Source organism: Chelonia mydas, chromosome 10 (assembly GCF_015237465.2).
Source record: "Chelonia mydas isolate rCheMyd1 chromosome 10, rCheMyd1.pri.v2, whole genome shotgun sequence".
Classification (NCBI taxonomy): domain Eukaryota; kingdom Metazoa; phylum Chordata; order Testudines; family Cheloniidae; genus Chelonia; species Chelonia mydas.
Window position 1 is genome coordinate 14,041,757 of NC_051250.2, and position 23,579 is coordinate 14,065,335.

At 40.3% G+C, this 23,579-nt stretch overlaps 1 protein-coding gene across 1 annotated transcript in view; it reads right to left on the bottom strand.

Moving 5' to 3' along the window:
• The window catches only part of FAM20C (FAM20C golgi associated secretory pathway kinase), an 81,631-nt gene that overhangs the window by 20,350 nt on the left and 37,702 nt on the right, over window positions 1–23,579 (bottom strand). The window contains exon 4 of the mRNA XM_007065367.4: window positions 2,267–2,359. Coding sequence (XP_007065429.1) covers window positions 2,267–2,359 — 93 coding nt within the window. The remainder of the gene's footprint in view (window positions 1–2,266; window positions 2,360–23,579) is intronic.

A 23,579-nucleotide genomic window follows, 5' to 3' on the forward strand; every position in this document is an offset into this window, starting at 1 on the left:
TCTGGGTAGCCCTAAAGGCCCCAAACCTAACCCTAAGTGGAGAGCCCTACGGGCATCAATTCTAACCCAAGAAAGGGAAGCACTGTGGGCCTCAACCCTAACCTGGAAAGCCCTACAGGCCCTAACTCTAAACTGGGGAGCTCTACAGACCCCATGTTTTACACTAGGCTGGGGATCCCTAAAAGAAGGGTTCTATGGGCACCAACCCTAACCCTAGGTTAACTAGTTTTAGGGTATGTCTACATTACAGCTTGGAGCAAGCTTCCTGACCTGGTAGACAGACTTGTGCTAGCAGGGCTCTTGCTAGTGCATTAAAATAGCTACATGGACATTGCGACACTGGTGGAGGCTCAGGCTAGCCACCCAAGCTCAGATCCAGGGTGTAGGGGGGGCTTGAGCCTGGGTGGCCAATTCAAGCCTCCATTGGAGCTGCAACATCCCCACTGCTACTTTTAGCTTGCTACTGTGAACACCACTAATGCAAATTTGTCTAGTAAGCTGGGAGGCTTGCTTCCAGATGCAGTGTAGACATATGCCTCAGAGCCCCAAACCTAACCTTAGACTAGGGTGCCCTATGGATCTCAACCCTATCCTTAGGGTAGGCAGTTCTAGGGACCCCAACCATAATTCTAGGCTGGGAAGCCCTGGGGACCCAATGCAAACCCTAGGTTGGGAAGCGAAATGAGACTCAATCCTTTCACTAGGTCAGGGAGCTGTATCAGGCCCAATCTTACCCTAGGCTGGGTAGCCCAGCAGATCCAACCCTAGACCTAGGTCTGGGAGCCCTATGAGTCCCAATCCTCTACCTCGTTGGAGAAGCCTTACTGCCCCCAACCCTAACATTAGGCCTGGAAGCCTTATGGCCCTCAACCTGTCCCTAATCCCTACCATCCACTACCATAATCTTAGGCCAAGAAATCCTATATATTGCAATCCTAACCCTAGGATGGATAGCACTACCAGCCCCAAAACCAACGCTCTACCTTCCCTGACTCAAACCCCAGGCCCGGAAGCCCTAAAGGCCCTGACCCTGACCCTTGGGTGGGCAGCCCTATGGCTCCCAACCCTAGCCATAACTCCAGAATCCCTATTGGCACAAACCCAACCCTATATGTGGAAATTCTATTGGCCCCAACCTTTATCTGAGGCCTGGAAGTCCAAGAGGTTCCAACCCCAAACCTTGATCTGGAAGCCCAACTGGCTCCAATCATTACCCTAATCTGAAATGTCCGATGGGTTCCAACAATGACTCTAGCCCAGGACAGTCCTCCAGTCTCAATCCTAGCGTAAACCATGGTATCCAAATGGTCTCAAATCATCATCCTACCTCTGATTGCCACACATACCTGAACTCGGGGCCTGATGTGTCTCATGGGATCCAACTGTAACCCTTTCCCAGGATTCCCTACAGTCCCTACCCTAACTCTATTATGAATTGTCCAAGAGACTTCCACTCTACCCCTAGCCAAGAATGTTTTATGGCCTCCAACTCTGGCCCTTACCCAGGATGTGCAAGAAACTGCAACCCTAATCCTAATCCAGAAAATGCCATGGTCTCTAACTGTAATCCTAGATTCCCAGTAAACCCCACCCATAATCTCTGCACTGGAGGCTAAATGGGCTCCAGTCCAAAGGCTATCTTGGACACACAGATGGCTCCATCAGGGTCCAGCCCTAATCCTGTCCTAGACCAACCAATGGGCCCCATTCCTCATTGTAACTGTGCGCCTAACTATGACCCTAACTCTAAACTTTGTGCACAATGGCCCTCAGCAGCCAGTCCCAACTTCAACCTTATGAAACCACCATCTCTTCTCCCCTCTCTGTTCATCATTTATTTTACTCTTCTCTGAGTGCTCTCCTGCTTATCAATATCTATCTCATATTCACATGCCTAGAACTAATTGAAGTAGGACAGGTTCAGTTATACCAATGCCATGTATCCCCCATGACATGAGACCTCTCCATATGCAACTCAAGATCACATTGTCATGTGTAGCATTAGACTCTTCTCTTTAATATCGCCTCTAATTCATTTTGACCTTTACTTCTTTTCAGATATCTTCCTTCCAAAGTAAACCTTTGTTTCTAATTATTATTCCTCATTTTCATTCTGTTCCATTCATTTCTTCATGTAGATTGCTCACCCTTTTTATGTTATTTTCTATTTTTAAAGTAACTAAATTTTTTTTCCAGGCAGGAGGGTTTGGAATAAAATGCACATCACATTTAATTTTTCTTTTAAATATTATTTCGTTTTACTTACCTGTCCAAATGAAATGCTGCTATTTCAGCATTATGCCTTTCATAGTCTGAGAAATAAAAGAAGTCAGGTGGGGTTTCCTGTTCTCTGGTTTGCCTGCAAAGAAAAACAGGCATGACAAATAAGGGTTAGTATTTATAATGAGCAATGCTCAAAAATCAAGCCCTTTGTTCAAGAGTTCAGTATTGGTTGCTTAATCGAAGGCCCCTAAAAATACTTCATGTGCGAATTATTCACCATACAGTAATTTTATCTTTCTTACTTCTGTAACAAAGTTCTGAGCCTATCCTCCTGCATGAAGGCTGCTGTCACAAGTGCTGTTCCACTCAAGATGCTCGCTCTATTTAACAAGATCTGTTTTATCACTCAAACATTTCATTTGTGGTAGCAGTGAAAAGAATGTCATTTCATTAAATTATCATAAACTGTAATTATAAAATTTCCAAAAGTAATAAAATTTCGCTTTCATCTTTGGCAGTTGTGGAGCTGCTATCTAAAATATGACTCTTCTTTTGTATTACTTGGATCCAACAATGACATGTTTTCTTCATTTCAGAAGAAATGGAACCATTCCAGTTTGACTGCAATGACATACGTCACATTTCAAAGAACATTAACAAGATTGTACTCCAGAGAAGTGTCAAGAATTTGTTGTTCCTACATTTGAAGCACAAATAAAAACTGTTTTTTTAAATAGAAAGATAAAGCTCAAACATCAAACTCTGTTAAAAATGGAAAGATCTTTACATGTAACAAAGGGGCAATCTCTGAGCCCTGTGAAGCCAATGGGAGTTTTGCATTAACTTCAATGGGTCCAGGAATTGGCCATGGGATGAAATTCACCCTGTGCAGCTGACCATCACAAGACCTACGACTCCTTTAAATTCCACTTATATCCTATTTTGAGGACTTAAATGTGACTGAAGTGTTACATAGATCTTCTGTAGGCCATCTGCTTGGGGTGAATTTCATCCCAAGAAAACTGCCCTATGTATAGGTATTGTTTTTCTTTCTACAGACTTTGTACAGTACAAAGTAGTCCATGCCTTAAATGAAGCATAACTGCAAACACATAGAGACCATCAACATATTTATTTTCTTGTCACGTGTCATTCAAATTGTGGCTACGTGTGGGCCATAAGCATGCCTACTGAGGGTACAATACTTAGCACTGCAATCGTAATTTTCACACATGTGGTCCCCTGCTCAGCAGAAGTGCTGCAGTGTGGCAATCAAATAAGCAATCACTGCTCTCCATTTGCTCCTGTTGTTGCAAAAAGGCAGTAAAGGATAGAAGCTAGAAGTGAGACCAGGACAAAATAAAACTAATGTTTTCCAGATAGGAACAAGGGAAAAGGTGAAATAGCCACAGGGATGAATAAAGTTGAGTTGGCTTATGGTACGGTATATAATAAATACAAAACTGCTAGGTTAGCTGCAGCCTCATTGTACAGTTCCATATCAACTGTATGTTGTAACCTCAGTACTAGAGAAATGAGCTTTGACTGTACATTTTGGGAGAAGGAAATTAACATATTTCTACTGGGCAGAAAAGGATTTCGAGTGCTTATTTTTTTCTGATTTTAATAAATTTCGGCAACTAATTGAAAGAGAAAAAGATACAAATCCAGTATTTTGCAAAGCTTACACCATTCACTCTATGCAGCTGATACGCTTCAGAAAATATTACTAATTAGCTAATCAGTACCATCTGCTTTTTATCTTCTAGAGAGTTTAAACATATCATGGTTGTTTCTTTAAAAAAAAAATCTTGATTGAGAAAATAAGTCCCAAATAAAGGGTAGATCTTAATCCTGAAAGTGCAACTATCCACAGAAAACCATCATAGTTCCTTACTGCTGCATATCTGACATATGGGGCAGTCAACTCATTACATAGCTGCAGGAATAGTATATTCCCACAAATTTCACTTTTCTATTAGCTCCTTGAAGCTCCAGGCAAAGGTAATGGATATTATTAATTGTAGAATCAGTACTTTTTTCCCTGCAGGCTTAACCTTGTTTATATGGGTTTCTGTACTATTGTTATACATTTTCAAATGACAATGCACCATCCTCAAGGCCATGATCTTGGCTATGTAGAGGAGCAAGACCAGTGGTGAGCAACCTGCAGCCCATCAGAGTAATCTGCTGGTGGGCCGCGAGACAGTTTGTTTACATTGACCATTCGCAGGCACGGACGCCTGCAGCTCCCAGTGGCCAAGGTTCACCGTTCCTGGCCAATGGGAGCTGCGGGAAGTGGCAGCCCACAGGCCGCAGGTTGCCCACCATTGAGCAAGACACTCATGGAAATGCCCAAACAATGGACAGGACACTGAACTCATAGCTAAGTCTGGACACAAGAGTTACCCATACCTTTTAAATCTTGACTTGATGGCAAAAATAAACTACAGACGCTAATTATTTAAAGTCCTGTTGATAGTCCAGCTCACGTGCTCTATATAGATACAGAAAAACACCTGATCAGCAGAAGTGACCAGCATGCATATTCTTTCCCTGTATTTTCACAGAAATAATCATTGGGTGCCTTTTGAATTGGGTCCTGATTCAATATAAATCAGAAGGAAGTTTTTTCAAGTCCCAGAATTTCTGCAAAGTTATGCAAAGTCAAGTTGGGGCAGGCATAGAAGACCCCACTCAGGGGCCTGAGAATGAAACTCCTCTCCCAAACAACCTCAGCAGGGTCTTCAAATGACCTCAGTGTCCTCCCTAGCATCAGAGTTCCCCCAAGATCCTAGCATTCTCTAGTGATCTACTAGCACTTTATTGACCCTAGCTTGAAAGCAATTAGAAAACCCAAGCATCCTTTGGGGCCTGATCCCAAGCTAGAACCCACCTGGCATCCTGAAGCCTTCATCTCTGGTGACCTATTGTAATGTCCCATGGTAGGAACTGACTACTGATACTTAAGAAGGAAATGACTACAATTTATATTGTAAACAGTCTCTTGGGTTGACTTTGATATCCCACAATGTTATTTAAATGCATGTTTACAGCTAATTGGAGTACACACTGGAAACTGAAAGATTTGTTGACAACTCCTCAGCCACCAATGAGCTGGATGCCACTCTGTGTATCTAGAGCAAGGTGTAAGAGGTGCGATGTGCGTGGCACTAGGTACGCTACAGAATTTAAAAGGCCATCTGGAGCTAACACCATTTTTTGACAATGCTTTCTTAAGAACCAACGGTCAGTTCCCAGGGACTGTATTTATCTGTGTTATGAAGGCACAAAACAACAACAGGCACCCACAATTTAAATATTCTCCTTATTCAAGTTTGTATGATTTATATTTGAATTTATTTTACCAAAAATTGAAAACCAAAACCAGTCTGACTATTATCTGGTGTGTGCAGTCAAAGTGCTTGGCAGTGTGGTTAGAAGAGAATTCTCTGGGCCAAATTCTATTTGGATTTGTACAAGTGTAGAGTCAAAGGATCAAATTCAGCTCTCAGTTACACTGATGAGACCCCATTTAGTCCTATGGATTTACTCTGGTTTTAGATAATTGTAGATGAGATCTTAATTTATCACCCAATCTCTAACTAAAGTGTTGGGAAAGGAGTCCTGATTTTTGAATCCATTCCAGGTCGATTACAAGAGTGCATGAAACCACTTAATCCCTCCTGTAGCATGTTTTAAAGCAGAATTGCATTTTAAAAGAAGAGAAATAAAGCCTATTGTTTCTGGTTTATTAAGTGATGGCTATTGAACAAAGACTAGCTCATAAAATGACAAAAGCAATTAGATATTTGAGCAAACAGACCAAGAAGGTAAGACCGCTGCTGAAGTTTAGACCTCTTCCTGATAATAAATTAAGGACAATGGTCGGTGCCAGCATTAAAATCGCACACCATCCACTATTTCAGGATCTACTGGTTGCAGAGGGTGGGAGAGAATTTCTGGCTGGTCTTCCTATTTTGCAAACAGTTGGAATCCAGTACTCCTCTCCTTGGGGGAAGATTTGACAGATTTCTATAATGACAAAATGGGAAGTTCTGGAGGAGAGACAGCTGGAGTTCTGCTCATACTGCATGCAGTTAAAATTTGTTCAATGGCACAAGACCAAATGAATTACAACACTAGTAGAAGGCAAATCAGAACTAGCAACCTTTGTAGAGGAGAAACAAGAACTATCATGAAAAACCAAAGCCACTGAAAATCCTGAACATAACTGGGAGAAAAATAAGAACAAAGCAAAAAGTGGAATTTTAAATGAATGGGAACACATATGGTTCTACCTAAGATGAGCTTTATCCGTGGTCTGACCTAGCAATTCATGCTAAAGAAGGGAATAACTAAACCCATTCAAATTAATGAATGCTTTCTGGGATAATCATGGAGAGCTGACTCCATTTTCATTATTATTCCCACATGATTTGTTGTTCAAGAACATTTTGACATTTGACACGACGATTTACGTGTGAAAATATTTGCAGATCCCCCCCAGATTTCAAAAACGTTAGCATACTCTTTTGTCGGTCCATAATTTTACACCTTAACTGTAATATTCATTGTTTCCTGTTCATTACTGGCAAGTCATGAATCTCATCCACACATTAAGATCATAAAGCGGTCTCTGACTCTTTGGCATTTTTCAGAGAAAGCTGCTACAGAAACTAAGTCTCTAGCCAGGTAATCTAAGGCTAGTTTCCAGGACCTCTCTCCAACGCCTGCCTGTTATCAGTAGTACTAAAATGTAGCATGCCCGTGGGTTCCTCCTCACCACTCAATAGAATTCCATCTAGATGTCATACTTCTTCAGCACAGGTTTCAGAGTAGCAGCCGTGTTAGTCTGTATTCGCAAAAAGAACAGGAGGACTTGTGGCACCTTAGAGACTAACCAATTTATTTGAGCATAAGCTTTCGTGAGTTCTTGTTAACTCCTGGAAATGTGCTGGAAATGGCCCACCTTGATTATCACTTCAAAAGGTTTTCTCTCCCCCCACCCCACTCTCCTGCTGGTAATAGCTCATCTTAAGTGATCACTCTCCTTACAATGTGTATGATAAACACCCATTTTTTCATGGTCTGTGTGTATATAAATCTCCTCACTGTATTTTCCACTTTATGCATCCAATGAAGTGAGCTGTAGCTCACGAAAGCTTATGCTCAAATAAATTGGTTAGTCTCTAAGGTGCCACACGTACTCCTTTTCTTCTTCAACAGACTGCGGTAAGTTTCAAATCATATGCATTAGCAGTCAAAAAGCAAGTTAGACATTACTGATATATATAAGGACATACACAGTTTGCTGGCAATCCGGAGACATTCCAGAAGCATCTTTGTATCCAAACAACTGTATTTTAACTAATCAAAGGCCTTGTTGTTGGTTTATTATTATGGATTCAGAGGCCATTTCTTTTTAAATAGGCCATGCTTCCTACTTTTTTTTTTAAAGGAACACCCAAGAGGAATCAGCAGAATCAACTAAAAGGATTACAGAGGACCAGTGGATTACAACAGCATACATGCACAAGGTATCAGTACGTTTGACTGGATGAGTACAACAAACAGGTGTCTATCTCCTTTTGTGTGTCACACTCTGGTTTCAGATGAGAATCTGAGCTCTCTAAGGGCAGCGACTATGTCTAGCTGTTGTAGACCCTTTAGCACAATGGGGCCCTCATCCTAATTGGACATTATCACAATACACATAACAACAATAAGTATTTTGGCAGCAGAGAATGGGATTGTTTGGGGAGGAGCAGTGTTAATTCTACAGCAGCAGGACCAGTAAGAGACTTAACAGGCCAATGAACATTGATAAGAAAGTAGTTTGGGCTTTCTAACAGATAATTGGAGATTATCAGGGTGTACCCACAGGTATCACTTGTTATGTTCCTTTGATATGTCTATTCCCATTCCCTGTGAAATATTCAAGATGCTTAAATCTTGTTTCCTCTTGACTGAAGACACTTTGGCATAACACAAATACAATAAATAAATACAATGATAAAATACAATTAATATAGCACTAAAATGTGTCACTCAGTACTAGCTTGCAGTTTGACTAACCATTTTTCATGAACTTATTCTTCTGACAGGTTTCAGAGTAGCAGCCGTGTTAGTCTGTATTTGCAAAAAGAACAGGAGGACTTGTGGCACCTTAGAGACTAACAAATTTATTTATGAATGCATCCGATGAAGTGAGCTGTAGCTCATGAAAGCTTATGCTCAAATAAATTTGTTAGTCTCTAAGGTGCCACAAGTCCTCCTGTTCTTTATTCTTCTGACTAGCTGAAGAAACAGAATGGAAGGCCAGTGACGACTTGCAATTTTTTCTTTTCTTTGTTTTTTTCTTTTTCTTTTTCTTGTTGTTATGTCAAATTGGATGGTGCAGCACTGGAATCTAAAGTGCCCCAAGATAATTTAAAGCTTATTATTCTAAGTGAAGGAGGCAGGCGATAGAAAAAAGAAGGTCTCGGAGCAGCTGCAGTCCTTAGTAGGGCACTTAAATTTTGCATGCAGAGTCATATCACTAGAGAGAGCTTTCTATCAGCATTTGGCATCAGCTAGAGCAGGTGGAAAAAATGCCACTTAATTTTATAATACATTTTAGGGGCTTAGTATGTCTTTAGGAAGATAAATGATGTTGCTAATGCATTGACATCTACAGTAGCAAAGATATCTGGCGCCTATTTCCAGCTCCTTATGGAATCTTGGCAGCTGATAGCTTTGGCTTTATCAAAGCATTCTGTTACAAAGAGCACTCCTAGGGACGATCTGAGCTGTTTACAAGAACAGAATATGGTCCAGAAAATGAGTGGCCAATCCCGGAATGCAAAGACGTGCAATTTAACGTGCTACAGAACGGATGTTTGGCCCGCTCAATTGCTCTCATCCAAATGACAATACGGACTTTTGCAAGATGTTTAGATTTCTCTCATTTCACTACAGTTTTATGATTAGAAAAATGGAAGAATATTTACCTGGGCTGAAAGGCAGAAATTCACACAGGGCGGCAACAGTGTAGGAATAAACAATAAACTGCTAAAAGGATAAATACCAAGACCATGCTGCTGCATGTGGGCCTCTTTTTTTTCTTTTTACGGTGTACAGAAAAGGAAAGCTTTACAAAATGCCCAAAGACTAGCTAACTTAACATGAATAGCAGAATTGCAATCAGATGAATGGTGTCCAGCTAAGGAGAGAGAGAAAATTGTATATAGAAATCCTATTGTTATATACAGAAGAAAAACAAACAAACCATGAATGGTCCACTGAACCATCTAAAATGCAGTTGCTGTGATTATTTTTCCTTTCCCACTGCCTTACCCAATACATCTTCCTTCTTGAATGTACATGCTGGCTCCACTCTCCTACCATGTTAAGTTCAAAGCTTTTCCTCATTTTCAAAGGTCTCCATGACTTTTGACCTTGGTAATCTCTATCTTCACGTCTGCCTGCCCCATTCGCCCTCCCATGTTGCTCTCCTTATTCCACCAATGCTCCCTTCTTGATTGTGCCCCTTGTCTCCTTTTCAGGTGTTGTGCCACCTTTCATACTGTCTTGTACTCAGGGCAGAACATCTCAACAGATGCTTGCCAAACTTTCAAAAGAAGGTCTACACACAATCTGTTCTCTGAAGTGTTCTAGCTAGGGCCCATGTGGTTCTCTGCTTGAGTTCTGTGCTCCACAATCTTTGGACTTGGTCTTTCAAGGTGTTGAACACCATCAGCTCCTATTGCCAAAGTGAGATTAGGTGTGCTCAACACCTTGCAGGCTGCAAACGTTTCAGACTAGGGGCTCCACTGATTCTTTAGCAACAGTTCAGCTATTTTGCAGAGCTGTGCATACTGGCTGGCCTGTATACATATTAATCCATTGGGGTTTTTTGTTTTGTTCATTAGAACAACATTACAAAAATATTAGAAATGGGACAAAGCCAGGACCATTTATTTTAACACCTCCTTCTCTCCAAACTTTAGTGGTTTGGATAATATGGAATCCAGATGCAAACAAACCCTGATTTGGGTATGCAAAACCAAAACTCATCTCAGGAGGTTTTGCAATACCCATACCTCCTCAGGCCAATGATAATAAAATGTTACTCAAATCCTACCCAAAAGGGGTGAAAAAAGAGAAAAAATACAAATATCATGCTGAATAGAACACGAGTTACTAACCCTGACTGTAAAACCCTATAAAATATAACTGGATGTACTGTCAGGGTTACTAACATGTTTCAGTGTCAGAAAAAGCTATGTAATGTTATTTAAGGGTCTCCAACAAAACAACAGAAAAAAATTAAGAGGGTCTTTACAGATGTACATTTTTCCAGCCATGAGATTTTTACTTTCTCTTGTAATATTCTGGATTTGGGGCCCAATCCTTCCCTGATTTATATACCCTGTCCATTCCATTGACTTTATTGGGATTGTGCTGGGTATAAAGTCAGGGACCCAATTTGGCATACCATCTCTAGTCTAACACCCTATATAGTTTATCAAAGAAAGGGTCACTAAAGCAGAAGACAATTCTGTGAGACAGGGCAGTTTTTCCAGTCATTCTGTGTTGCTTTCAGCTGCACAGAACAGGAAGGGAATTTTTGATCAGAATAAGAAGCATGAAGTTTGACCAGTTTGGAAAATGCAATTCTATTTCAAGACCTGCCAAACAAGTAGCTGCACTTCCTCATGAGAAAAGCAATGGCAAAATATTAGTATTGGTGTAAGCGCATTAGTGAAGATGTCTAACAGATCCATCATACTTTTTGGCATGAGCAGGGCATTATTTCATTCCCATTCTTTCTGGAACCCACCTGATACACCAATGTCACACCTGCAAGATTTCAAAGCTAAAACAAAAAGTTAGCCTGATGGAAAATATATTGACAGGAAGGTGAGATTTTAAATTCAGAGCTTTTTTTTTTATTATTGAGAAACCAACTAAAAAGAATACAAAACAAAATTAGATACAAACCATGTAAGACACACTAAACAATTACAGAAAAAGGAATGGAATATATTGATACCTAACTCTAAGCAGATGTATATGTGTACATTTGCTGTGTATAGTACATGTGTCACAAGACCAAATACTCTGCATTCTCTGGTAGCTTCTGACATAATGATATCAGACAAGTAGGATAATTTCTTAAGACTATTTGTCTATACCACCCTTCTTTTCTGCAGCAAATATTTCAGATCTAACAGTCAGGCCTACAGTGTTTAGCCATGCATGCAAGTTTAAACCGTTGAGGTGAGGTGAGTTTTTCCAATGTCATGGGCTAGATTCTGCTCTGGGTTATTATTACACCAGTGCAACTCTGTGGAGTACTGGTATGACTAAGAGCAATATTTGGTCCTACGCTTTTTTAAATTACTATTCTGTAATTATTTAAACATATATAAAGTACCATAATAGAGGTGGTTTTCCTCACTTGTAAAGGTCCCCGTGACTTTCCCCGCTTCGTGCATCTCTATCTTCACATCTATCTACTCTACCCTCCCTCCCATATTGCTCTCTGTGTTCCACACATATATGGTTGGAACTACCAAAGAATACAGAGTATTTGATCTTGTTGTACATGTAACATATATGGCAAATGTACACGCATACATCTGCTTAGAATTAGGCATCATTATATACAGACACCATAGTAGAGGCTCGAATTAAATGTATACCCCAAATTTTAAATAAATAGTAAGAGGAGCAAAAGTATGCCGCCAGGCCTAAACAACAGAGTAAAAGAGGCAATTAGAGGTAAAATGGCATCCTCTAAAAATTGGAAGTCAACTCATACTCAAGAAAATAGAAAGGAGTATAAACTCTGGCAAGCCAAGTGTAAAAGAATAATTAGTCAGACCAAAAAAATAATTGGAAGAGCAACTAGTAAAAGACTCAAAAACTAATGGGGGAAAAAAAAGGGGGGAAGTACATTAGAAGCAGGAAGCCTGCCAAACAACCATTGGGGCCACTGGATGATTGAGGTACTAAAGGAGCATTCCAGGAAGATAAGGCCATTGAGGAGAAGCTAAATGAATTCTTTGCATCAGTCTTCACTGCAGAGGATGTGAGGGAGATTCCCACACCTGAGCTATTCTTTTTAAGTGATAAATCTGACAAAAACTGTCCCAGATGGTATTCACCCAAGAGTGCTGCGGGAACTCAAATATGAAATTGCAGAACTAGTAACAGTGGTATGTAACCTATTGCTTAAATCAGCTTCTGTACCAAATGACCAGCGGATAGCTAATGTGATGCCAAATTTAAAAAAAAAAGGCTTCAGAGGTAATCCTGGCAATTACAGGCTGGTAAGCCCAAATTTAGTACTAGGAAAATTGGTTGAAATTATAGTAAAGAACAGAATTATCAGACACATAGATTAACATGATTTGTTGGTGAAGAGTCAACACAACGTTTGTAAAGGGAATCATGCCTCACCAATCTATTACAATTATTTGAGGGAGTCAACAAACACATGGATAAGGGAGATCCAGTGTATATGGTGTACTTGACTTTCAGAAAGCCTTTGAGGAGGTCCCTCACCAAAGGCTCTTAAGCAAAGTAAGCAGTCCTGGAATAAGAGGGGAGGTCCTCTCATGGATCAGTAATTGGTTAAAAGATAGGAAACAAAGGGTAGGAACAAATGGTCAGTTAACAGAATGGAGACAGGTAAATAGCAGTGTCCCCCAGGGATCTGTCCTGGGACCAGTGATGTTCAACATATTCATATATAATCTGGAAAAAGGGGTAAACAGTGAGGTGGCAAAGTTTGCAGACAATACAAAATTACTCAAGATAGTTAAATCCAAAGCAGACTGCAAAGAGTTACAAAGGGATCCCACAAAACTGGGTGATTGGGCATCAGAATGGCAGATGAAATTCAGTGTTGATAAATGTAAAGTAATGCATAATGGAAAATATAATCCAAATATATAAAATGATAGGGTCTAAATTAGCTGTTACCACTCAAGAAAGAGATCTTGGAGTCATTGTGGATAGTTTTCTGAAAACATCTGCTCAATGAGCAGCGGCAGTCATAAAAGCTAATAGAATGTTATGAACCATTAGGAAAGGGATAGATAATAAGACAGTAAACATCATAATGCCACTATATAAATCCATGATATGCCCACATCTTGAATACTGAGTGAAGTTCTAAAAAAAGATATATTAGAAATGGAAAATGTGCAGAAAAGGGCAAGAAAAATGATTAAAGGTATGGAGCAGCTTCAATATGAGGAGAAATTGAATAGACTGGTACTGTTCAGCTTGGAAAAGAGGCAACCAAGGGGGATACTATAGAGGTCTATAAAATCATGACTGGTGTGCAGAAAGTGAATAAAGCAGTGTTATTTATCCCTTCACAAAATACATGAACCGGGGTCACTCAATGAAGTTATTAGGCAGCAGGTTTAAAACAAACAAAAGGAAGTACTTCTTCACACAATGCACAATCAACCTGTGGAACTCATTGCCAGGGGATGTTATGAGGGCCTAAAGTTTTACTGGATTCAAAAAAGAATTAGGTACATTCATGGAGGACAGGTACATCAGTGGCTATTAGCAATATGATCCGGGATGCAACCCCATGCTCTGGGTTTTCCTAAGCCTCTGACTACAATAAGCTGGGACTGGACAACAGGGGATGGATCATTTGATAATTGCTCTGTTTTTCCTTTTGAAGCATCTGGCACTGGCCACTGTTGGAAGATGGGATACTGGGCTAGATGGACCATTGATCTGACCCAGTATGGCCATTTTTATGTTCTTAATAGCTGCTATTAACAATTCACACACTCACACACCCCTACACATGAATTGGTTAAGTAATTAATGAATTATTATTAATATATGCAATGGCCACTTCTTGGTCAATACTTGGGACCTACAGTGCGAGAAGCACGAGATTCTAAGGCTTGAGCTAAACTTTCAGGATGAGAGCTGAAACAAATCCCCCTTGCATCAGGCACAGAGGGCGGTGCATAACACACTTACCAGCAGGTTACATGTACACACTTAAATTGTGTGTGTTATTACAGACAAAAGGGTGTATATATAGCGATTTACTGCAAATTCTCTTTCACCTTCCTTTTTTAGATGGGTGGGGAGAAGAGGATGAAGTGGGTATCAAAGCCACACAGGCTAACTGGCTATGCACGTTAGATATAAAGGATTCTTAGTCATCAGCCATAAACCGCAGTGCTTGTATGCAAAATGAAGGACTCATGGTATGAAAAGAAAGACAAGTGCTGGGAAGCTCCTGTCACTAATTTATTTTGTGAATAAGAAAAATCTTAATCCAGAAATAACATTTGATGAATCTTGGAGATAGAAACCTGGCTTCACATACAGGAGTAGGAAGATTAAGAGGCACTTGACAGCACTACAAAACAGTTCTCTGTAACCACATTAATATGGTCAATGTTGTTGCCACAGCAGGGAGAAAAGAGTCTCATAGCAATTAAATAAGCGGAAGAGATCATTAATGAGGGGCTGCAATGATATTTTGCGTATCTATTTAATGCATCTGCATTAGGAAATTATAACAGATGCAAATCTTTTTGCCTATATAATTGACTCTCTCTTTTAGATGCTTTCATTTTATGAAGAGGGTGATATGTGCATTTTTACCATGACTAGCCCATGAAATCTGTCATTTCTCTCCCCCCCCATCTCCTTGGAGGCCCTGGTTATATATTGTCAGCTCACCATAAACAGCAAACATGAAAAATGATACAGCTGCAAAAAAAGTGCTTTGCAAAAAAATTGCCAGTGCAAACATAAGCTTAGTTTGTGCTCATGCAGTCTCAGACTTCCTTCAGAGAAGGAAATATAGAATATTTTGTACAAATTACACATTTGTAGTGCTCTGGCATGGATGGAAGAAAAACACTTACAAAATCAGAGGTTTAAACTGTCCTTCAGCACAGAGAATGTTGTGTAATATGTACTGTGTCTGGGGTCACTCAGGGGTAAAGATTTAAAGGAACAATAACATTAAATGAATTAGAAACACCAAATAGCTCAAGTTTCGTTTGACAAAAAGGGGGAGATATTTTGATTTTTGCAGTACAATGCATGTGCCACAGATACTCCAGATTTAAAAAGAACTACTTCTTCTATTTCTACATATATTGCCAAAAATAAAAAGATCTTTTGAATATATTATGAACATGATGAACTGAAAATCAGATATATAAAGTCTCTCAACCTATTCATCAAGCTCCTAATGTAGCCCCCATCACTGTGGTATCTTACAGCATCACAAATATTAATGTATCCTCAAAATGCCTCTGTGTGACAGGAAAGTGTTATTCTTATTTTACAGGTGAAGAACTGAAACACAGAGATATTGAGGGCTCAGTTCTGCCATGAGTAACCTAATCTAGCACAGCACTTAAGATCATACTTAACTTTAAGCACCTGAGTAGTCAATGGGTCTAACCACATTCCTTACAATGAAGCACATGCTTCAGTGTTTTGTTGGATCTCGCTACAACACCCAGTACTTTGCAAAATCAAGCCATAGGTGACTTGACTAACGTCACACAAGCAGATTTTGGCAGAGCCATAACCTAGAGCTCCTGACACCTGGTCCAGTGCCTGGACTTCAAGATCATCATGCTTTCTTCTCTTATTCATGGTACCAAATATTTTGGGTGAAATCCTGCAAACCCATGAAAGTCAGTGATATTTTTGCCAGGATTTCACCATTTAGATTTCATTCAGGTTTTTGTGCCTTGAGTCGACACAGCACAACATGTACCAAAACACTCAGCAACTTCAGAATAATTAAGTGCACACGAAACTTCTCTTTTGCAATGCTATGTACTATGACTGCTTGTGTAAGTAAGGTGAGGAGAATTTGGCTATAAAGAAGTGTCAAATCCTGGCTCTCATGTTTTCCCATGAGGGATACACATTACCTCTACTACAGCCCATAAAATCTCTACACTGCCTTCTGCCTGCCAGAGACACCACGGATGAATAGGATGGAGCACAAGGACATAGACACTTGCCCTAACCGATAAGGTCAAGCAAACTCATCTGCAGCCTGACACATAGAAGTTCCATTAAACAAGTGTTGGAGGAAGTAGAAGTGGGGCACAGTATTTACACTCTGTACTTCTCCGATTCGCCATCGCTTTTGGGGTGTATTTCAAAATGTAGCTCAAAGTCAGAATTTCTTCCTCACTCTGTCTCTCTCTATATATATATTAAATGAAGTGCTTGTAATTCTAAGATCTAATAAGAACAGATTTCCATCTTTATTAGCTGTAACATGCAATAAGAATCTCACAGTTACATTTTATGGTAGCATTGCAAAATCAATCAATAAATAATAAAAAGACCCTTAGATCCTGGTTATGAAATGGTTTAGTAGCACAATATCCATCTCTCCTACTACATGGTACCTCCATCATCGGTCCACCATATAGCCACAGCTGTGCCTGGAATGTTCCCATTCCCAGTGAGTTCCAAACAGCTGAATATTATTAAAAACAGAATACGGTGTGCCTCTAGGTGAGTGCAGTGCTCTGTATTTACAGTTTCCCATCGCAGGGATAGCTCATAACTGGGTTGTACTGAGCTATGATATTTATTCTGACAAAAGCCAAGTGCCTAAGATTTTGCCAATATATCTGTTATGAATCATTATCAAGTATGGAACTACATGTGTGTATATATACACACACACACACACACTGAATATAGAGTGGAATCTACTGATACACAATAACAATTCTCCTTTCTGCAGAATGCCTCCCCAAGGTTTATTCAACACTTACTAGTAATACCTACCTCTTGTGTGGTGCTTTTTAGATATAGATTTCAAAGTGCTTTACAGAGGAGCTCAGTATTGTGATCCCCACTGTTATTCCCCATTTTAGATGGGGAAACTGAGGCGTGAGAGTGGCTCACCCAAAGTTACCCAATAGGCCACAGCAAGAAATAGAAACCAGATCTTTTAAGTCTCACTCCAGTATTCCATCCACTAAGCCACGCTGGAGCTTCCTTAAGTCCTCTTTAAATACTCAAATAGGGCTTAACTGGGTCTTGAGTAGCTCACAGTTCTTGTTCTGGTCATCTGCCCAGAGGAGAATTTCAGCCTTACAGAACTGCAAGTTTTCTTTCAAGATTGTCTTTGTACAAAATCCAGAAAAATCTTCAATAATTATGCCATAGATGAGAGCAGGCCTGTGGTTACTGCAAGATAATTGCTCCCTAGGGCTAAGCGTTTCTAATCCTTCAGAGGTGTGATTGCCCAATAAAGTACACACACCCTTGAACTTGCTTTATTAACATGCTTTAATGTGTGGCAAAGGGTGATATGCCTCTCTGAGCTGGAAAGAAGATGTAATTGCCTGTTTCAGACTCCCTGGTGGTTACAAAAGAAATGAGAATTGCTTTGATATGGTATGATATTTCATTACTCTAATAAAACAAACTGTTCCACCGCCCTCTTTTTATTGTTATTTTAGGTCTGCTGTACCATTGCCGCTCTTCTGCCTGGCAGCAGATGTGATCTCTGCGAAGGGTATCTAACCTTTTCTGTGCTTTTGACTCACGCTGTGACTCAGGGCAAACTTCCATTTCTTCCACTGGGAGTTTTGCCTAAATGAGGAATGTAGATTCATACCCCCATTTACTTCATTGCGTCTCCTGTCTTTGTGTGGGCTGCCTCTAACTCAGGCTGTATCTCAGCAGAAAGATGAAACATCCATAGAGCTTTAAGTACTTGTACGTGCATGGGTCATCTACTGCTATTGAAAAGAAAGCACTATTGATCTGTTAATCTGCTGGGTTTTGTTTAATGGATGGGAACACACATCATCTACCATGGCTAAGCCAGTCTGTTCAAAGTGTTACATGGTTAGGAGTATCATGACATCACTAATTTGTCATTCTGAACATTATTTATTTAGGAGCACAAATCTGATTGACTTCCAATGGTCTTGCGCTCCTAAATCATTTCAGTCCAGATCCTCAGAGGTATTTAGGTGCCTAGATACCTCTAAGGATCCGGGTATAAAGTGCTGTTGAAAATCTCGCCCCACATCCTATCTGTTCCAGGCTATCACAAATGCCACTGCTAGCCTGTACTAAATCAGGAGCACCACATTACTCACAAATTAGACTGGAAAGTGTACATATAGATCCGTTCAGTTTCTATTCTCTGGATAAATGGCTGGATCGCCCTCTGCTAGCCTCCCCAACGCCCTGTACCCGCAAGGGCCCTTGCCTTACGGGGAAGCATTATTCATCCCCAGAGAAATTCAAGCAGTATTGGCAACACTGCCCTCCTTTGTATTTCCACTGCGGAAGGGGTACTCTGACTTCTCTGAAGGCTGCAGTTAGCGTTTTCCTAGCTCACCAAACAGAACAATTTCCCAAGAGTCACTGGAGAATTTTTAAATGTTTTACTAAAAGATCTGGTCTAGGAATTATTTTGGGGAAGTTCTGTGGCCCGTATCAAACAGGAGGCCAGACTACATGATCACAATGGGCCCTTCTGGCCTTGGAATCTATGAATAGGATGGCTCTCTACGTTTAATCCTAGTCAGTGGACATTGCCTTCATTAGCCAACTATGGAGGTGGAGAAGAATTTAAGGAGCTACAATACTTTCCTTATTAGACGGACCCTCGGGATTGGATATTCAAAAAGTGCTCAGTGTTGGCCTAACTTTACCCCCATTGAAGTCAGTCATAAAACTATTGAAGCCCTTTAAAATCTCACCCTACCAAGAATAAAGCGCAGTAGGATGCCAGAATAACTATGCTGAGCAACACTAGGTAGAAGGAAATAATCTCTTTCTTTCTTTATTTCAGCAGAAACTCTTGAGGCAATTGCTATTTTATATAAATATCTGCCATCAAGTGAGAACATGTTCAGTGAACTACTGTTCTCAAAGTGCACAGTAGTATATTTGTTCATGCTCCATGGATCACAAAATGTCTACTCCTAGACCTCAAGCAAAGAAGGGTGGGGGAGGGAGTCGAAATACTTACACTGTGGTTTTAATGCGAGTTAAAAATCAGTTTAGGCCAATTTTAAATTAAAGTGCTATCATGTAGATTGTTTTGTAAAATGAGGATAAGTACATGTTAAGGCCAACTGAGGTAGCTAACAAAAGTAGGATACAAAAGAAAAGAAAAGAAAAAGGTTATGAAAGTTGTGCAGTAAAACACGTTTAAGTGAAATACCATTGTTGCCAGCAATTCTTTATTAAGCTGATTTATGATACACACTGCTTTTCAGGAGCTGCATATGTGTGGCCATTCTTAAAATATTTAAGTTTTATTAAAATGTCTCTAAAATATGCAGCTTATCTACAGTACAGTGTCATATACATGTGAAACCCACATGAGTTCTTGATCAATGACATCCACATCTAGTGAGTTATCCTCATATTTTTATAGTACATTTAATGGACCTACCAAAATATACACATAACAAAATTGAATGATCATCTTATTTTAATACTGTAATTCCAATCCATCCTTGTTCCTCTCCTCTAATATTTATTATTATTTCTCTGGGTCTGATCCAACACCTCTTGAAGTCAGTTGAATGTCTCCCTCTGAGTTCAAGGAGCGCTGGATCAGGCTCTTTTAGAGCCATGTCTTATAGTAGGATCCAATCCTTTACAGACTAACAGAGCACCTGATCTAATGCCAATTGAAGTCAATGGGAAGTTGCCCATTGATATCAGTAGGCTTTGGATCAGGCATTTGCTTAAGTCAGCAAAACTACACATGATATTAAACACTATATAAATACCATTCAGATCTGGCCCTGTGCCTTTGATCAGACACTATGATAAGGCAGGGACCATGGCATATCTAAATTTAGTCATTGCATAAATAATTATTAGACCTAGTAACCATCAGGCTGGATGCCCTTAAAGTGAAATATGAACAAGAAGGGGTGAATTGATTCTCATATAATAATTAAAACTGGAACCTCAGCCCTCACAACCCATCAGGCCCTTAGCATTTTTAAGATTGAGATCTGTGAACAAAATATAATCCACAAATGATATTTGTATGACTTCTAACAAGTCACTCCAATACCCTCCTTCAGTGACCTCCAATAGGAGGGAACTACCAGCTGACCAGGCTAATTCCAATTGAGCTGGGTGAATATCTGAATTTTAGCATAAATATTTGTTTTAATAAAACATTGAATTGGCTCTGGATGCTTTGCTTTCCAGGCACATTCTTGCCAATGAATTTGCTGGCAGGGATATACAAGGAAGCAATGAAATTTCAGCAAATATTAGAAAACTTTCTTGGAAAGTGAATTATAAGCTAGTAATACTGAATATTTGCATTGGACACCTGGTTCTAGGGATTATGCTCATCCAGTCAGGAGACTGGAACGATACTATGTGGCCCATTCCAGTCAGAACTAACCAACACATTTCAAATTCTGAATACCAAGCTTTCACAACAAATTGCTCATGTCCACTCTAACAGACCAAGGTTTTTTCAGGAAAATTATATGGGAGATAATTTTTCAATAACAAACTCGACAAAGCTGTAATCTGCTTGCTGACAAATTGCAAATAGAAAAAGAGGCTAAACTCATTGAGCAAATTATCCACTGCATATTATCATCCACCATTTCAGGTCTTGACCTGAAGGTCTTGACCTCTTCTTCACCTGCTACCTACACCCTGGGGCCTTGCAAGTCTTTGGTCCCTCTCCCAGGCCCTAGGTTGGGCCCCACTGATCAATTCACACACATTTCTCTATCAATTTCTCCTTATTGCATTGCCTGCCAGATCCTTCCCTCTCCATTAAAGCTGTTGATCCTGGCTGAAGGATGACCACCCAGTGCATTCTAGGGACATAACTAATGGGAAAGTCCAAGATCACTTCATTTTAATGCCTGACCCAGACTCCTCCAATGGAATGAGAGACCTGCTGAGCCAACAGTAAACCCCCCAGAAAGCAATAGTGGTATTTAATCTAAGTTGCCACTGTCAATCCCAAAGCTTGGTCTGGGAGTGTGGCATTAAGGACTTCGTCACCTTCTGCTCCAAGGGCAAGATGCACTTCTTCAACCTCCTTTCTCTAAAATAAACACAGAGCCGTGTATGTATTTAAAAAAAACAAACTCACAAAACACAATCCTACCAAAACAAACCAGTAAGATGCATTTACAATTCTTCTTCTGTAGAGAGGATGAGAAAGAGAGAATGAAGCTCATGTGATAGATGTTAGTCACGTTGCTCAATGTCCTACTGGAAGGCGCTCTGATACGACAGTGATGAGGGCAGTATAAGAACCAATATAGAACAGAAAAGAATAGTGTTGCATGGTGCAGTGGTGGGAGCCAAGACTCCCGGCTGTTATGCACTAATTCAAACCCCTTTATAGTTCGACAGCAAGAGCTCCAGAGTAATGGTACCAAAGGGTCAATCTTTAGAAACTCCCTTTCAATAAAGTTATTTCTTAAACCGTGCAGTCCAGTGTGAATTGGTGTATCTGAACAAAACACTCCCTATTGATTTCCATTCATTTTTATCTGCTGTGAAGATCTTTAAGGTAACATTTCCAGACACTGGGCAAATAATGCATCTATTTTTAATGTAGGCCGAGAGGCTAAATTCTGCCCTTAGATATGCGCACACAGCTCCTATTGACTAAAATGGGAGTTGCCTCGACAAATCAGAGCCGAGTTTTTTCTAATGGTTAATGTGATATAGTTTCATCCAGTTTAATTTAGACATTGTTTCAAATCATTGAAAAGGCAGACGGTGCTTGCAAAACAAGTTACTTGCTAGAGGGATGGAGACTCCCTGCTGAAACAAATGATTATTGCTGCACATTATGCATTTCCAAAGACTTGGTCATACTAAATTATTTACTTTTGCCTTTTAATTTTATGCTTCTGATTGTTTTCCTTGCCCTTGTGCTTTTCCATTTGGAAGCGGAAGTTAGCTACAATGCATCATTAATGATAATGACTACGTGTTACATCTGCGTTTGTATTGTTTTTGATACCTCGTTCTGCAAAAGGCATCAAAGAGCCAGTGACTGAAGTAATTGATTTTAGTCATAAAAGTTAAGATGAAAAATCAGATAGAGACCTTTTCTTTAAAGCAACAAGTCGTTAGGGCTTCTTGAGTCATTCTGCGAGATCCAGCAGAAACTCTTTGAAGCAACAGTGAAATTTCAGGAGGTAGTCCAAATCTCATTTTGTCACCCCTGAGCAAAGGATAGACACAGGGCTTGTGCACTAGTTAAGTTCCACTCAAGCTACCAAAACGGGTCTGTTACAAAAATACACATATAGGATTGACAGATAAGAAAAAGAGACAAACTTCCAAACAGTGGTTGTGTCCACTAACAACCAGAATAAGTGCATACAGGTTGGCAAAACTGGTCAAAGTGCTTTTCACGCAGCATCCAAGTAAATCACTCTACCTTGGTGATGGAATAAGTAAGGCACATCGATATATTTATCTGCCTTGTGAGGGTTTTAAGTGGATCACTGATCCACAACTCCCTTGCACAAGAATAACTATGCAGCCAAATGATGATCAGAATTCATGTGCTCACAGGAAATAGACAGAATGTTACCCTGGATTTTGAAAATAGTGACACCAAGAAATCTCAGGGAATTGTTTGTATGAGGGTGCCAAACAGAGGCACCGACTTCCTGAGTTTTTTGGGAGGTGCTGGACCCCCACTCTGCCCCAGGTCCTGCTTCCACTTCACCCCTTCCCTCAAACCCCCACCCCCTCCCTGCCCCCTCTCCTGACGCTTCCTATCCCTGCTCCTCCTCCTCACCTCCAGCACACCGCTGAACAGCTGATCACAGCGGGTGGGAGGTGCTGGGAGAGAGCGGGGAGGAGCTGATAAGTGGGGCCTGCCGGCGGGCCAGGAAGTTGAGGGTATGGGGAGAAGCTGATCTGCGGGGCTGCTGGTGGGTGCTGAGCACCCGCTATTTTTTTCCTGTGGGTGCTCCAGCTCCGGAGCACCCTCAGAGCCAGCGCCTATGGTGCCATAGAAGAAGAGTGTTGCTTCTTTATAAATGCAGCTACTGTAACGTTATTGAACTAAAAATAACTGTCAATTCTAATGCAAAATTGATCATCCCATAAAAAAGCAGATAATTTTTTTCCTCTTCTAGGTACATAAGTCATTTGCTTTCTATTTGCCACATGCATTTAAACTCTGCTCATGTGTAAGTAATGCTCATATATGATACACTCAGTTCCTTTCTAACGTTCCCTGCACTCCTAGCTAACAAATAAGATATTCAGGACTCAACTTTGTCTTTATGTGTTGGATGGTCTTTGTCTTCTTCACACTGCAAGAATTAGCAATT